Source organism: Anarrhichthys ocellatus, unplaced genomic scaffold (genome assembly GCF_004355925.1).
Source record: "Anarrhichthys ocellatus isolate YVR2014 unplaced genomic scaffold, GSC_Weel_1.0 scaffold17, whole genome shotgun sequence".
Taxonomy (NCBI): Eukaryota; Metazoa; Chordata; class Actinopteri; order Perciformes; family Anarhichadidae; genus Anarrhichthys; species Anarrhichthys ocellatus.
Genome location: NW_022280047.1, coordinates 413,026 through 430,209, shown reverse-complemented (window position 1 = coordinate 430,209; position 17,184 = coordinate 413,026). Strand labels below are relative to the sequence as shown.

Here is a 17,184-nt window from a genome sequence, read left to right as displayed (position 1 = left end):
GAGAGAGAGAGAGAGAGAGAGAGAGAGAGAGAGAGAGAGAGAGAGAGGGAATGAGTGGCGATGAAGGATTTCTAAACTGTCAACCATGGTCACCGGGCACGACACGCACCTGTTTGCTGGCCAGGAGGAGCGCAGTGACGCCCAGCAGCTGGAAGCAGTCCGCGGCCACCGGAGTGGACGCCATGAACCTGTCCATGATGTTCACCGCCAGGCAGCAGCACTCGAAGGACAGACGGAAGTGTTTGTGGACGGGGATGAGCCAGCTGACGAGCTTACAGCGGGCCTCCTCAGTCAGCTGCGAGTACAGAGCACAGACTCCATTAATAAAAGACATGGAAAAATAGCGAAGGATTTTAGTGACTAGATGGCACGTGTTTATCCATCTTCATATCAGTTATATAGATATGTTCATGTCATTATTTATGCATTAAGCCACCTGTGTTTCTTTAGCTCCAATATGGCAAGATTGTTGTAATTTCAGGAATCTTATTAAAAACATATGAGATATTTAGACGTGGAAACTATATCTAAAACAAAAGTTAATCTCTATATGAAAAAATGAGCTCCACTATAAATTATGAATATCCAATGGATAATCAAGCTATTCTGAAATAATAGCAATGTAAATAAAGTAACATTTAAAAAAAAAAGGTTTTGGATTACAGATGTTGTTCTCTTAATTAATATGAAGTGTGAAAAGTCGGCTAAATAATAGTTTTAATCTAACCTAATTCATATAGAAGTTGAATACATTACACATATTTCTTATTCATCTATTGTTCACCTGACTACTGGTAACGGTCCGTGCGTTATAACCTACTTGTGGCTGGCGTGCCAAGCTTTTGCAGGAATGAAACTGCGCCTCGTTGTCCCTCTGGATCTGGAAACCGACGTCGCCGTACTGGAGGTACCAGTTGGACAGCTGTCCCGCGGGAGGCTCGTCCGAACGCAACGGGGACAGGTCTACCCGAGCCGGGGAGCAAATCGGGGAGGATCCCAGGTCTTCCTCGAAACTAGAGTCGCTCAACTTGGACACGAGCGTCTGCTTTCTGTGCCGGGCGGTCTGCCGTTGCCGGACCGTTGCGTGCGCTTCTGTTGGAGGGGACGCGCCGGCCGTCCGTCTCCGTTTGTAAACGGCCTCGGAACCACGCTCTCCGTTCACAAATAACACCATGTCTCCGGTAGGCTGTCACTTACTGGAGCCTTTCGATGGCCGTGTATCACTGAGGCCAGGTCCTAACACTGCAGCAGCCTCCTGGATGTTGGCTGCGGGATGGGGAGGGGAGTTCCGTCTGGTTACGTTAGTTTTCCCGGGGTCTTCCCCGCGCTCCTGCAGCGCACCTTTCTCCCGTCGCCCGGGAAACCGAGGTTAACAATCACTTGTCCCATGTAGGGATTAATTATCCTAAACCTTGAACCATATGTTAGGTTATCGCTTTTTGCTGTCTATAGGCTCATGAAAACAAATTAGATCACATAATCCCCAAAATAATGTAAAAAATGATGTTTTCACATTGAATTGTAGCCTAATGTGTTACATTGTTACACATGTTACTTTGTGATTTCACTAGATAAAAATTGCTTTTCCACTTGTGATATTGAATGTGAAATTTCAAAACATGTTTACAGAAATAACTGAAAAAAACATGAGGCTATATGTTAAATGGCGTTGTAGTTGAATACATGTGGCCTATTGCTTAAAAGGGCAATTGCAATTTGTATGTAATAATGTTTTATAAGTGCAATGACTGTTATTATTGATTATTATTATTATACAAAATTAAGGAAGGTCTCTCAAAATGGAAAACAACAGATGGGTGAAGATGGAGGTGATTATGTCATTGTTTATCCATAACGATGGCATAACATCTCATAACACATAACAATCATCTCCAATATTTTAGTTTTTCTCAACTAACTTTGTGTCAAAACGCCACCTGAATGCGGTTCATGATGATATAATATATTGAGTAATTATTCATATTGATGGGATCCGCACTGACATTGCGGTGGGCGGACCTTGAACGCTGACGTTTACAAAACAGACGAGCCTGTGCGTCATCTTTCAAACTCCAGTTCAGGACGAGCGATCATGCCAAGTCAGACCTGAACAAGGCTGCCAGTGTGCCCTCTGCACACGTACAAACGGTATTTCATTGACTTTAGTATTCTTTATGGATAATTATCGCAGACATTTTACTGATGACTGCATTTGACGCAGCTGCAGTTTGAGCAGGCTGACAGAAGAACTATGAAGTAACGGTAGCTGTTGCTAGCTTGGTAGCTAACGTTAGCTGTCTTAGCTAATGAGCTAAATAGGAAGAGCTAGCTTAACAGTAACGTTAGCTGGTGAGGCTATATGATGCAAGTTAGCTAACGTTACATTTAGTGGCTAACACTAACGTAAGTTTGTTGACGGCGTGTTGGCTCCACGCGTGATAAAGTTACACGCCGTTAACTCGAGGAAACGGTTAGAGGCAAACCTGACTGCAGAAGCTAGCTAGCTAGCTAGCTAGCTAGCTAGCTCACGCAAACACCGTACAATAACAAGCGCCTGACGTCAGCTAACGTTCGGTTAGTTAGCTAGCGTTACAGTTAGCCCGGTAACTTGAGTCTGCCTAAGGTTCAGTTTGCGTTAGTGCATACACATTCACCTTACAGTGATGTTGTATATGTTAGTGATAGGTTTGGTAACACGAGAAGCACCAATGTTAACGTAAGGTTTTCCATGGAGCTAATAGTTATGTTAACTGTTGCTTGTTATAGTACTTTGAAAAAATGTTGTCGAACTGCTTTTAACGTTAGCTTGCATAACATAAAACCTAAATATAGCATCAATAAAATAGAAATAAAAGGCAATGTATAAGGTCAACAGATACAACTAGCTAATCACACCAACAAACTGATACAATTGGATGGTGGAGTGATTTACATAAAAGCCTGTTTATAAATTGTTTTTATTAATAAGGCAGGTGTAAAAATCATACATTACCTTCTCTAAAATGACTTGATTTAAAAAAAAAAAAATGCTTTTCTGAGCTGAAAGAGTCAGGACTGCACAACTCTCTGTACTTAAGGTATGGCTTCAGAGAGAGAGAGAGAGAGGGAGCTCTCTTTTGACCCAAAGTTAGTTAATTGCCCCCTGGGAACTTCAATCGGTGACAGATTTCCACTCTTTGTGGTCAGAGGAGGCAGAGTGATGATTGTGTCTGGTTGAAAGTCTGTTGATGGTTAACCTTAGTTGGCAGAAGTCCGACAACTATGTTACATGGGCTTAAAATTACACAATTTTTTTTTACATATCTGTTGGCTGAAATCCATTAAGATCAAATTGTAGCTGTGTCTTAATCCGCTGCAAAGTTGTGCAGCAGTCTGATCTGAATTAGCAGTTGCAGCCAATGACCGTCTCTGCACAAAAAGAAAGGGAACTAAAATGGCATTCTGCTTCCCCCAAAGAAAAAGGCAGATTATTCTGTTGCCATACAGTTTGTGTCAAGGATGTTTTCGCATGAAGACTTTTTCTATATTAACTGAATATTTCATCCTGCAGTTTTTGCAAAAGTGAACCATGGAAAACTCGGGCAGGCCTTACCGGGCACGGCAAGGCGGCAGGGAGAGGGGAGCAGGAACGGAGAGGGGAGAAAGCTGGAGGTCCCAGGACCAGGGTCGAGGACAGAGCTACAGACCAGAGGGAGGTCACCAGGGTGGGCCCTACCGGGCTAGTCCCAAGAAGGGAGGGCTGGGGCCCCTGAACTACTCGCCTGGTGGATTCAGAGGTGGTCACAGCCCCTCGCAGAAGGATGACCCCCGGTGGTTCGCTGGTCTTGAGAACAGTGGCGGGGGTCGAGAAGAGAGCTGGAGAGAGCGCTCGCAGCCGCACTGGAGGAGGAGTGCACCGGGAGAAGGTCCAAGGGACGACAGGGAGCAGGGGGGGAGAGAGGATGCTGACGGCAATGCTCATAATTCAGGTGAGGATTTTGAAAGTCAGACCCTGGGAAAGTAAGAAGAACACTTTTTTTTTTTTTAGGATTATTAAAAAAAAAAAGCAGAGTCTGACTGTAAGAACTGACTGATTACTTACTCCACTAAAGCATATTCAACACATAACGGCACATTCTTCCTTCTAAAGGGAGAAGACGGCGAAACAGAAACAAGAATAGAGCTTATGGTGAGGAGAACAGGGGCCCAATGATCGATGAGTCCACACTGTCAGCCAAAGAGCTCCAAAGCCTACGGCAGGCAGAGCGGCGGCTTAACAAAGACGAGATCTACTCCCTGAAGAAGGTACAGGCTCTCTGTGTGTATGTGTGGTAGCCCAAATATTCATTTCCCCAAAGCCCAAGATATCATCATATTTGTTTTGTTTTGTCCATAACTCAAAGGTAGTCAGTTTACTGTCAATGAAGAGTAAAGAAACCAGAAAATATGCATATTTAAGAAGCTGGAATCAGATAATTTTGACTTAAAATATCTCATATTGGTTATTAAAATAGTTGGCGATTAATTTAATAGTTGACAATTAATTGATTAATCCCTGCAGCTCTAGTCTTTCACGGTTTCCACATGTTTTTACACACTGAATGATTAATAATCTGCAGATGAATATATTATGATGATAATTATTTGGTTGCAACCCTAATTTTCTTTTTAGAAGAGTTAAACCTGATAAAGGACCCTCTCTTTGATAACGAGTTTATTCAGTGCTCCAGTATTTGATATGTTTATGAGATAGAGCTAAGTTAAGAAGATCCATAACAGTTTGATTGTTGCAGCTGTTGTCTGATGTCTTCTTTCCTTCTCTTTGGTTCAGAGGTCCCACAACAACCCCGGTGCCCTTTACACCTGCGCTCTCTGCGACGTCCTGCTGGAGTCCGTGTCGGACGCTCACCGACACATCCAAGACAAACGGCACAAGAAGAGGGCCAGGGTGAGAAAATGACCTTGTTATGCAAATCACCATTTAGACGGCAAACGTTTGTGAGCAGATGATGCTGCCGTGCTGTCTCCGTGCGGTTCCAGTCTTTTATGCATTGAAAACCGTCCTCAACCTACATCTGCTTTGTTTGCTCCTGTAGGAGAGGCAAGAGCAGGTGATGCTGACTGAGATCCTGCCTCCCGGCCCGGAGCAGATCGCCGCGGTGAGCGCTGCGCTCGAGGCCGTCGTCCGGGAAAACGGGATGAATGACCAGGATGTCGAGACGAGACAAAGCGTCGTCTCCATGTTGCAAGACCTCCTTCTGTCCGTCCTGCCTGGTAAGTCCCCCGGGGAGGAAATATTTGCTTTGGTGACGAGCGACACGACCCAAATTCATCGTGATCGTGTCGCATTGTAGCAAACAGGCTGTTGTACTTGACATCACTTCACCATTTTGTGTTCTTACGTTAATAACATTGCTCCGTCTCTCGTCTGTAGAGATCAGGCTCAGGCTTTATGGATCGTCTTGCACTAAGTTTGGATTTAAGGATTCTGATGTCAACATTGACATTCAGTATCCACCTCACGTGAGTTTGTTTTCTTTCTTTTTTTCCCATTCATGTCCTTTTCTATATTGCATTCATGTATCATAACGACTTTGAAATGGCATGTATTCACAGATGCATCAGCCGGACGTCTTGTTGTTGGTCAAGGAGAGTCTCTCCGTGAACTGTGAGTCGGCTCTTACTCATCCATGTGTCCTTGTCAAAAACAATCCAACCACAGCAAAGTCCAGTCATGTGTCGCTGGACTTAAATTGAACACGTCTCGTTGTTTTCCTCAGCTATCTTTGTCGAGATGGAAGCTGATTTTCATGCCCGGGTGCCCGTGGTCATGTGCAAAGAGAAAAACAGGTGGGTGTTATTGTTGGACATATTTAACAATCAAACTGTGACTTGTAGAAAGTCCAGGATGATCATTAATCAAGACGTTATGAAACTACCAGAACGGGGGTTTCTTACGTTACCACATGCACAAGAGCGGTGAGCCGCTAATGAAAACCGTCACTTTTCTCAACAGTGGCCTGGTGTGCAAAGTGAGTGCTGGCAATGAAAACGCATTCCAAACCACCTCCTATCTCTCTGCCCTGTCCAGTCGGGAGCATCTCCTCCTCCCGCTGGTTTTGGGTCTCAGAAGCTGGGCCCGGGTATGTTTCCAGTTGAGACACATTAATCAGGGACTCTGTAGCCCTACATTCTTTTCAAATTTATTTTGGTAAAGCATTTTTGTTTTCTTGTTCCCGCTTTAGATCAGCGAGATCGACCGCGCCGAGGAAGGCGGGCTGCCTCCGTATGTCTTCGCCCTCATGGTCATCTTCTTCTTACAGCAGCGCAAAGAGTCCCTCTTGCCTGCCTACCTGAAACAAGAGGTGTGCTGTTTCTCTTCACCCTGTGCCCGGGGAAAAAAAGTATACGGCGTTCATTTCAGCATTGATCCGAGGATGAAACTAATCCAATCATCCGATTTGTCTTTTTAGATTAAGGGGTTTTCACTCAGCAGGCTGTCAGACTTCAACCTCGCGCACACAGAGGACGGACACGTGCACTGGGCCTACACCCCTCCCTCCAAAGACCCGCCAGCAGAGGGCTCCTGTATAAAGGGAAAGGTATGCATGGATACACTAATGTTGTTTTATTATCTGGGAAGAGTTTTTTTTCCTCTGTTTTGGCAGTTTTTTTTTTTTTTTTACACGAATGTGCTTTTTCTAGATTTGATGCTTTGTTTTGTTTTTTTTGCTACAGTAATAAAACCGAACTTGCAGAGACATAAAAACCTTCTGTTACCATAGATGATATATTATGGTGAACTGGTTTTGTCAGAGTTTCATCTATTTGTCTTGTTTCATCACTCAAATTACATTGGAAGGCAACCAAAATGCATAAAGTAGTTCTTGGAGAAAACAATAGTTGTGTTGTTTAATCTGGGAGACTTGGGTTCGGTAACAAAGCATTTAACAAATAATCAAGCAACTAGTCTGTATGCTTTTGGAAACTGCTTATGGTTTAGTGGAGGAGCTCAGGCATGCATAATGTCTCTTTTAATCCACTATCATACTAGAAGCTGAACGTTTGTACTGTCTGTGTTTCCCCTGCAGGTTCCGCTGGTGTTCCAGAGCCCTCACCCTCCCGTGGAAGTTGGACTTCTCTGGGTGGAGATGCTCCGCTTCTACTCGCTGGAGTTCAACTTGGCCGACAACGTCATCAGTGTACGGACCGGTGCCGTCCTCTCCCGGGAGATGAAGGACTGGCCGAAGAAACGCATCGCTGTGGAGGGTCAGAAACTCTTCTCATCTTCTCCTCTGAATTTAAAGGTTTATGCTTTTGGCTTGCTGGAAAAAATCCCTCGTGGAGCTCTGCTCATTTTCCGTGTTGACCGAAACGAGCAGCAATGAAATGGAATGCCACTTGTACAATTCCATGTTCAGAGTTTAATTCCATCCCAGAGAGAGGTGCGAGCCTTCACTGGCCTCACGATGACCATTTTGAATGCACGACGTTTCTCGATGTATCCTCAATGCTCTATCTGCAGCACAAGGTTATTTTACATCATCAATTAATACAAGCAGTATTAATGTGCGTGCGTGCGCGCGTAAGCTCCGCCCTCAGAGGAGAGGAGAGAAACTAGCGTGACGGCAACAAAATGCACAGTAAAGCCTTGACTGACTCCAAAAGCCTTCCATATATCTTTCTTTAAATAATAAACATAATCTTCATTTCTGTTGAACACGTATAGAGATTTACTCTGACATGACTCCAAGTAATGTGTCTCTTTCAGACCCGTTCGCCGTAAAGAGAAACGTGGCCCGCACCCTGAACAGCCAGCAGATGTACGAGTACATCCTCCACTGTCTCAAAACCACATACAAGTACTTTGCACTGCCGCTCAACGCGCCAGCTGGCGGTCCCAAGACGAAGGCGCAGCGCGGACCTGTCCGAGGGGCGAACGCCGAGGCTCCTGACGAAGAGGCCGCGTCCGCTTTAAGTCGGCTCGGCATCCAGTCGCAGCGCGCAGGTCAACCCAAAGCTGCCGATAACGGCCCCGAAGACTCCGACTGCATCATTGAGGATGAAGAGGTCGAAGAGTACAGCGACTCGGATGAGGAACGAGAGAAGGAGAAAGCGGACCCGGGCAAAAGCAGCCTATCCGAGGACGAGGAGGACGAGGACGTCTATGTGGACGCTCAGCACAACAGGCAACACCTGGACAGCTTCACCACGGAGGACGAGGAGATTTTCCCAGTGGACGAGATCTCCGGCGAGGAGCTCCTGTCTGACGAGGAGGGTCCAGATTTGGACACGCCTGGTTCAATGGACGAGGAAGAGGATGTGGAGTTGGCGCCTGAGGGTCTCTCGCCTCCACATTTAGAGGATACAACTAACGACAAGAGTCCAGAAAATAAAACCCAACAACAGAAGAGACGGTCTTATGAGTTCACGAGGCAAGCTTTCACCAGAGGCAAGGTAAGTGTGTTGGGGTTTTTAATCATTTGGGTTGCAGGACGACTGCAAGTTAAATTCAACAAGAAACTGTCAGATGAGCCTGTGTGCCTCATCTGTGTTTAAACCTCTTTCCGTCTCTCTTAGTCACACATGGTCGTGTGCAGCTTGTGCAAGCGAGATGGCCATCTGAAGAAAGACTGTCCGGAAGATTTCAAGAAAGTGCAGCTGGATCCTTTGCCTCCGATCACGCCAGAGTTCCTTTGTGTCCTCGACAAAGTCTGTGAGCAGTGCTACAGTGAGTTATGTAGTTTCATACGTATTTGGAGATGCTCACGTCGTCCTGTTCCTGCTAACAAAACATTTCTAGAATGTAAAAAAAGTGTAAATATTTGCTCTTTTTTAAACAGAAATAGGTCGCTTTAAAAATAAGCTTTCAAGGCATTTGATTATATTTTAAACTTCCCAGTACGAACACTTGAATGTCCCTTATATAAATAATTCTGTCCTAAATGTTGTAATATCCACTAATGGCTGAATTCGTCCAAACATTTTTGCCTCAGACTTTGCATTATTTTTTAGGAACCTGTTGCATATTATACCTTTTTTTATGAATAACTACGACTTGGCATTTAAGCACAAATCTGTTTGTGGTTCCTGCAAGAGTCCCAACGTGCATTTAAAAGGCTTGAGCTAATGACCTCACTGTTACTTGTAATTGAACCCTCAGTAGCTTTTGTTAAGTTACTTAAAGGGAAACTTTGCAGATTTTCAGCCGACTTTGTATCGTTGCGATATGGGTGTTATGAAAATCTGCAACGTTTCCCTTTTTAATCGTATAGTATTTATGACTCCCCATACAATGTGCACAAGCAGTGTACAGCAGAGAGGAAGAGTTGCATGCATAGACAACAAATACTATTTTTGAAACCTGTTATTCATATGTTCACGTTTCTCACCAATGACTCCTCCTCAGTCAGCCTCACGTTCACCACCGTCGTGGTGTAATTGGAGGGAGAAAAGTCTGCTCTCATTACAGATGGGCGACATCGTTTCAAATACAGTGACTTTGGGGGAAGTCTGACGGGTCCGTTTCCTTTTCAGCTGACTTCGCCCCAGATGAACTGGAAGTGGGTGTGAGAGAGCACATCCTTCAGGACCTGGAGACCTTCGTCAGACGACAGTTTGAGGGTGAAGTAAACCCCTCGTCTTCATAGTTTAGCATCCTTAGTTTTAACTTAAAATAGTATGATGAGTGACATTGTATTGTCTTGCCCGTAAACCCACGTGATATGTTGGAACACTAATGTTTGAATTAACAGATCGTGTTTTTTTTTTTTTTTGTTTTTTTTTGATGGACAGGAGCTCGGCTGCAACTGTTTGGATCATCCAAAAATGGCTTTGGGTTCAGACAGAGTGACCTAGACATCTGTATGGTGCTGGAGGGGCAGGAGACCATGGAAGTAAGTTCTCTTTTTTTAACTTATTGCAAGGACTGAGATGTCCTTTTTGTAGGAAATTTAGTTTATTGATGGCAACAGAAAAGCGAAGTTTTGTGTGTACTCTGTGTTTCTGCTTCAATCATTGAGGGTTAAATGAAATGATGACTTGTTGTAGTTGTTGGTAATAGTGGCTGGTCAGCGCGATTCTTTGTTGATCTCAAATCCATCAAATGTAACTCCGTTGGTGATTTTGCTCCACAGGACGTCGAGTGCATCAGCATCATTGAAAGCTTGGCCAGAATGCTGTGGAAACACCAAGGTTAGTAAGAAATCAGGCAGTTTTATCTTTACGGTACAAGATCGTAATCTGTGCATTGTACGACACTCTCGGACCCTCTGTTCAGATCAGGAAATACTCCACAAAAACATATTCATATTATCTATAGCTGATGGTACATCAATGGCTCATAGGAAGTTTTTAATGTGTATTAAGCAATAATAGCTTCTCAGCTGGCTGCCATTCCATTTGTTTCCTTTATCAACTAAATTTGTCCAATAATTCCTTGAAGTAAAGATGTGTAAAACACAAAATGTCAACGCATCCCTTTAAACCTGTTTCCACGTCTTCACCAGGTCTGAAGAACATCTTGTCCATCACTACAGCAAAAGTACCGATTGTGAAGTTCTTCCACCTTCGCACCGGCCTGGAGGGAGACATCAGCCTCTACAACACTTTGGTAGGGCTCTTCTCCCTCTCTGTTAGTTTCATTTAGTCTCTTTTGCTATTGACCAACTTCTCAAACTGTCACGCTTTCCAACTTTTTCTTCTTCAGGCCCTGCACAACACACATCTGCTTGCTTCCTACGCCGCCATTGACAGGAGAGTGAAGATCCTCTGTTACGTCATGAAGGTTTTCGCCAAGGTGAGCGGCCTTTAAGCACTCGAGGTGTCTTGTTTGTACGTCTCTGTTGTCATATGATATTCTGTGTTACAGTATTACCATCATGTTTGTTTTTTGTCGCGTTCCAGATGTGTGACATTGGGGATGCTTCCCGTGGCAGCCTCTCGTCCTACGCCTACACCCTCATGGTGCTGTTCTTTCTCCAGCAGAGAGACCCGCCAGTTATCCCTGTGCTGCAAGAGGTACAAATGCAAATACAAAACTAGAAAGGCATCCCAATATCCTGCTGTTAAAAACTGTACAATACCCCATTTTATTGGTACAGGTATTTACAATCAAAAAGTGTTTTAAGAGCCTAAACTAGCAAACGCGTAATCCACCCAAGAGCATGTGAAGTGACTTACAGTTACTGTAGAGTCTTCCAGCATCTCCCTCATAAACTTCTTAAAATGAAAGTTCCTTATTAAAATACAGAACTTCATTGAAATGGATTGCTATTTGATGGGGTTTTGTTTTGGAAGCTTGCTGCAGTACCGCTCTGAACTGAGCTGTCACAAGAAACTAACTCAAGTAGAGTATAGGTACATCACATTACTGCATACCATGTGCAATGTTTCCATACATTACAGTTTTTTAACTTAACATTTCTAATTAATAAAAATGTTAAGTTGCATTGTTCCATTATGTTTCCTGATGTTTTTGCTCCCGTATCGCTTAGTTATCGAGATATTTAGGCAGGGTACAGTATTAAATTCTCTTATTTGGTATTGTGATAACAATAGTTAAGACTTAAATTATCAATTAAACTATCTCACACTCCGTTTTATCTCTCCTTTCTAAACACACTTTTAGTTTAAACATGTAAAAGCAGCTAAGGTTGACCTTACAGAACCTCTTTGTTTTGATCCTCCAAAAATAACATACACAGCTTTTGCTCAATTTCTTTTTCATGATTTTGATATTTTCAATCCCCAACACCAGCAGATGGTGGGCCTATTAAGGGCTATAAAGAGGAATGTTGTACCCTATTGCTAAGAATCTGCAATTTTCCTCAACTTCCTTCAACTGTTTGTTGCAGATTTATGATGGAAAGAAGAAGCCGGAGGTGCTGGTTGACGGCTGGAACGTGTACTTCTTTGACGATTTAAAAGCACTTGTGAGTAATTTATATATTTTTTAAATTTTTATACATATTCTGTCTCACTGACATTTTATGATAAATATATACACGTCACACCGTGTGTTAATAACGCATCAATCCGGTCTTCCTCCGCCTGCAGCCCAGTCGCTGGCCACAGTACAGGAAGAACACGGAGACGTTGGGGGAGCTGTGGCTCGGCCTGCTCCGCTTCTACACCGAGGACTTTGACTTCAGAGAGCATGTCATCTGTCTCCGTCAGCACGGCTGCCTCACCACCTTCAACAAGCAGTGGACGTCCAAGTACATCGTCATTGAAGGTCAGACTGTGTGACAGACTCGGGGTGCAGGCCTCTGAGTTAAATGGATGGATTCTGGTGTCCTGGTTTAAACTTCTCCTCCAGCACAGGCTGAAGTTATTGTTTGGGCACTTTGGGAAGTGTTCTTTCATGCTGCGGTCCATCCAGTTCAATAAATCCATGTCGCTGTATGATTTGTTTTCTGAATCAAAATGACTGTGTGGGTGTTTTTTTTAAATATTTTTTCCTCTTCTTTGTTCATATTCCAGATCCGTTCGACCTGAATCATAACCTCGGTGCCGGTCTGTCCAGGAAAAGTAAGATGCCGTCCGTTTGTGTCTTCTGTTGTCTTTTGTCCTTGTCTTTTTCTAATACATGTTCTTCTTTTTGTCATCGAAACAGTGACCAACTTCATCATGAAGGCTTTCATCAATGGCAGAACAGTGTTTGGCACACCAGTCAAAGCCTTTCCTCCAGTGTACCCCTCTCAGATGGTGAGTGTCACATTTCCACATTGTAGTGGCATTAAATCAACAACCTGAATCATTTCATTAATGTTCAGCCACCACGAAAATTGGATGTCTCTTAATTTCCTCCACTTAAACCCTAAATTGGACCTTTGCCACTGCAGTTGATCAATTTATTGGTCCATTTCACTCGACAGCCAAGAATCTTGGCGTCATCTTTGACTGTCATGTTGCTGAACTCGTCAGTCCTATTTTGTTCAGCTAAGAAATGCAGGAAAAACCAGACGCTGATCTACGATATTCAGTTGTAGCCCGTTTGTAACAACAAAACAAAAACAGTAGTACATTCCTGTGGTGCGTTTGTTAAATTTGCATCAAAAGGAATGTAAACGGCAGCAACAAAAACAATTCTCTGGGCAGATATAATGGCCGACATCTTCACATTAAATATTCAACATGAGGAAAACATTGTCCATCAGCTTTGACTGATGTGTGAGCACCAAGCATCATGATGTAAACGCAGAGTAGCTGAACGGAACCTTCGTTCGTTGTCCATTAGCCACTTTACCAGCTCTCCTCCGGTCATTTTCAACATGGATTAGTTGTTTACATTGTAACATTATCATAGACCGGCGACTATAAAAGCATAGATGATGTCCCGATCGCATATTTTACTGAATATTGGCGGATAACTTTATTATAACAAGCAATGGGTGACATCACGATGACTACGTCCACTTCTTATACACAGTCGATGTTAAATAGCTAGAACTAGCAGTCGGTCCCACATGAGCCCCGTTCCTGTATTCCTTTATTGGCTTCGTGTGAAGTTCCGGTTCCGATCCTCAAGTCTCAGCCTTTTATTTACCCCCGCTCCAACTGCAAAACAAATGGTTGTCGCTGCTTTGCTGTTTCAGCCCCAACCCTCTGGAAAAATATTCCCCAATCTGTCAGATTCGTTCAGTCTTTGAACTGTTTTAAAAACCCAAGCCTTTCATAGATCGATTTTGCAGATTTTTGTTTGTTCCAGTTTGGTCTGCCTGTCATTGTTCTGTGCTTTAAATTGTGTGGTTTTTTTTTTTTTTTGGTTTTTTTTGGTATCATTCTTTGAAACACTTCTTTGTATGGGAAACACTTAGTAATGTGTCTTTATAAAGTTACTTAAATGAAGTAAGCATTAAAGTTAAAGTGATTTGCCTTCATGTCCCAGGAGTATTTCTTTGATCCTGAAGTCCTCACCGAGGGAGAGGTGGCTCCTAATGACCGCTGCTGCCGCATCTGTGGCAAGATCGGCCACTTCATGAAGGACTGCCCCATGCGTAAGAAGTAGGTACAATCCCAGTACGAGCCTGACTTCGTCGCAGCGTTTTGTAAATGTCTTATCCGCACCGCTCATCGAGCCACGTGTTTGTATCTTACTGTGGGTAACTTTTGTTCCAGGTCCAGACACAGACGGGACTCTGAGAAAAGGCCCGAGCACCTGCGAGAGACCGCAGAGGACGGCAGGGACCAGGTCCGGCAAAAGAACGAGCACTGGAGGAAAAGGGATGTGCTGGAGGTGCGCTGCTGCTACCTGTGTGGATCAACTACCCACATCAAGAGGGACTGTCAGCAGTATAGAAACCCCGCAGGTACAGTCTTTAGTGTGTTTTACCAATTGCATTGTTTGTTCTCTCTAAAAGAGATTTCTTTTAACTCCCTTGTAGAGCTGACTATTTTGTTATTTTCTGTTGCTCTCTTTTTCATTAACAAAATAAAGTACAAGAAGTTATTATGCATCGCTGTTCATAAAAAGGAGGGAACTGACCTCTTCCCTCTTTTTATTAGGTAACATGAGGATGGAAGGCTTCGCTTCCACCTCTTCAGCTCACGGAAGGAATTTGAGAGAAAAAGAGCGACAGGTATGATTTTAGTTTTGCGACAGTAAAAACGTAGTTTAAAAGAATATTATTTCATTGGTCGACGGCTTACGTACAACACTACATCTTTTCCTTTTTTTCAGGGTTCACCTGTACGAGAAGAGAAGAAGAGAAAGCAAAATGTGACATTAAGTCCACAAGCAGGTATGTAGATTTACAACTGAAGTTCCTCAGAACAGTACTTGATTGTCAGTGTCATTGTATAGCTAATTTCCCATTTATATTATTTAAAAAAAAATGTATTGGTTATTTCAAATTACTTCCTGGAATATAGGAAATGATTTTAAAATACCCATTAAGGTCGCAGCTTTTTCTTCTGCGTACATTGTCAGGCCATGTTTAATTGATCTTTCCCCGTATGTCCAACCCAGACTGACCGCTATGTCGCGTTTTGTGCCAAAAATATGTCTATAATTCTAGGGGACACGAGGTGAACTACAATAACTAGTCTCAGTGAAAACATTTGTATTTTTCGGTCAACGGTCTCATTCTAGGGCTGGTGAGGAGTGAGTGAGAAATGTTTACTTCAGGTTCATCCGTCTTTCTCTGGACTCTGGATTGCACGCTTGCTGATGTTCGTGCTGAATTTGAGCTATTTGCTCCTGTTTTCTATGTAATCCAAGAACATGTATTCTGTGAGTGATCATACTTGTAACCTGAAATGGTTTGGTGCAAATAAAGCCGCAAAAACAGTTTGTAGGGGTGAGGCATTCTGTCTGTTTTTTTTTTTTTGTTTTTTTTGTTTGTTTTTTTTGTCATTAAGCCTTATGATTTTATTTTATTTTTTACATAAAGTGTGGAGGTTGAAAATCTGATGTTGGACTGAATTATTGACGATCGCATTCTGGTTTTGTTTCAGGTAGTTTAGCCTCCCGAAACGTGGGTCGTTCTGGTCACAGGAAGAGTCCGGTGGAATGAGCAGCGGCAGCCGTGGCTACGCAAACCATGTGGTTCTACTCTTGTCCAGGCAGACAGCGACCCAAAGTCCAGAAACCATTGAATCTGAATGGGACTGTTGGGCCAATGGGAGCCTGTTAAAAGCCAAAGCCAGGACGCCTTCACTTGAAGCCAAATAGGGCCTTTTATGTGTTTTGTTTTGTTTTGTTCCCCCTTTAGAGCTCCTCTCCTCAGAGGAGCTTTTTTAAATCTTTCATTTTCACAAAAGAAGCCATTTTGCATGCACCTCATGTCTTTGTTTACCTACACTGCCAGTTAAGTTCTCTTTTATACATTTAAAAACGATGGCATTGCAGACTAAATTAGATCGTACAAGTAATCGAGAAGTGTCTCTCACGTGACTAATAGTTAATAGCTTGAGTTTTTTGCAGACTACTTGCTATATATTTGTACGGTGTGTTGTCTGCTACTTTTAGTGATTTAAGGTCAGTTATTCATCGAGATGAAGGCCGTCTGAAATTAACACAAGAAGTCACTTATCGGTTCACACTTTTATGGATACATTTTCCCATTATGTTTCCTTATTATTAACACAAAAAAAAATACGAGAGGTTGTTTAAAATCGTTTGAATGGCAGTGTACGTAATGGCCAGGATATTTTAAAAAAAATTTTTTAAATCAAATTTGTTTTAAGTCCTGTTTTATTTGGCCTCCGCACTGACGTCCGTCTGTCTTCAGCCTCAAAAGCAGCTCTACCCACAGTCTGTCTGTGTTTGAGAAACCACCCTGTAGATATCTTTTTTTGTTCCAGGGTCATAGTTTTCTGTTTTTTAGATGGCTTATCCTCTCCTATTTCATAGATAACATGCCCCGCAACTGCCTGTGTGTAAACAGGACGGTGAGACTGTACTTCCTCTAATAACCCGTATGTGTCTCCACAGTCTAGGAAGTGTTGTGACTGTAGTGCGAGAACATACAGTTGAAAGTTGGACAAGAGTTTCATGCTTACTTGGTGGTAAGGGTTTTTCTTTTTCTTTTTAAATGGGGAAAAATAAAAAAAATTAAATAACTGGTTCAGCTGCCAGTGTACTCCGCTGCAAACACTGTGCTCACTTACTCCTAAACTAGAGGTCATCTGTTTGCTCCGTGAAGAGATAAATGTATTTATTTGCCACAAGTCTTCATTTTGTTGTAATGGCGCCACAGATTGGTAGCTGCACTGTGCGAGGGTACACGCTCTTTAAATATGTCGCTGCTAGTTAACGTCTCAAAGACCTGCTTATCATTCAAATGCGAAGATGGACCGTGTGGCTTTCTCGTTGTCCTAATATGGCTGACTTTTATTCAAAGAAATGTGTCGTTGATGGTATTGTAATCAAGTTTGTCATTTTAAAAGTATCCTTAGTCAAACTCAAATGGGAGGTCGTCCCCCCCCCCCCCGATCCGGCCAGGAAAAGTTGGCTTGCAATCCATTTTGTGTCTCAAAGAATTCATTAAACAAATCAAATCCCAATGTGCAACATTTTTTTTCCACAACAATGTTTATTGATATCTAACTGTTGTGCATTTATAAAACAGAGTGATGTACCACTATCATAATAAAACTGGAACAAACCGACCAAGCTGAAATTACGAATGGTTGCTGGTTAACTATTTTATTTTTTTGTTGAATACAGTTGAGCCAATGCAGTATCCACTTAACACAACT

The 17,184-nt window shown here is 42.9% G+C and overlaps 2 protein-coding genes across 2 annotated transcripts in view; one reads left to right on the top strand and one right to left on the bottom strand.

The window, feature by feature from the left end:
• The window catches only part of ccno (cyclin O), a 1,845-nt gene extending 671 nt beyond the window's left edge, over positions 1-1,174 (bottom strand). Inside the window, exons 1-2 of the mRNA XM_031856164.1 lie at positions 821-1,174; positions 110-295 (exon numbers count right to left, since the gene is read on the bottom strand). Of these exons, the coding sequence (XP_031712024.1) occupies positions 110-295; positions 821-1,174 (540 nt within the window). The remainder of the gene's footprint in view (positions 1-109; positions 296-820) is intronic.
• Positions 1,175-2,063: 889 nt separating this feature from the next.
• tut7 (terminal uridylyl transferase 7) lies at positions 2,064-16,902 on the top strand. Its single transcript, XM_031856383.1, has 29 exons — positions 2,064-2,148; positions 3,551-3,968; positions 4,130-4,284; positions 4,811-4,927; positions 5,076-5,253; positions 5,414-5,502; positions 5,596-5,647; positions 5,760-5,829; positions 5,996-6,122; positions 6,225-6,344; positions 6,453-6,581; positions 7,071-7,248; positions 7,751-8,436; positions 8,560-8,710; positions 9,517-9,603; positions 9,775-9,875; positions 10,116-10,173; positions 10,488-10,591; positions 10,688-10,777; positions 10,885-10,998; positions 11,835-11,912; positions 12,037-12,214; positions 12,463-12,510; positions 12,596-12,687; positions 13,871-13,986; positions 14,101-14,291; positions 14,488-14,561; positions 14,663-14,723; positions 15,439-16,902. The coding sequence occupies exons 2-29, from the start codon at positions 3,569-3,571 to the stop codon at positions 15,495-15,497; spliced, it is 3,903 nt and encodes a 1,300-aa protein (XP_031712243.1). The 5' UTR covers positions 2,064-2,148; positions 3,551-3,568; the 3' UTR covers positions 15,498-16,902.
• Positions 16,903-17,184: the final 282 nt, after the last annotated feature.

Bases quoted from the DNA above. Each gene is read 5' to 3' on its own strand.
- tut7 (XM_031856383.1), top strand. From the start codon at position 3,569: ATGGAAAACTCGGGCAGGCCTTACCGGGCACGGCAAGGCGGCAGGGAG. The intron at 12,511-12,595 runs GTAAGATGCCGT...TCATCGAAACAG, and splicing joins TGCCGGTCTGTCCAGGAAAA to TGACCAACTTCATCATGAAG. The intron at 14,292-14,487 runs GTACAGTCTTTA...TCTTTTTATTAG, and splicing joins GCAGTATAGAAACCCCGCAG to GTAACATGAGGATGGAAGGC.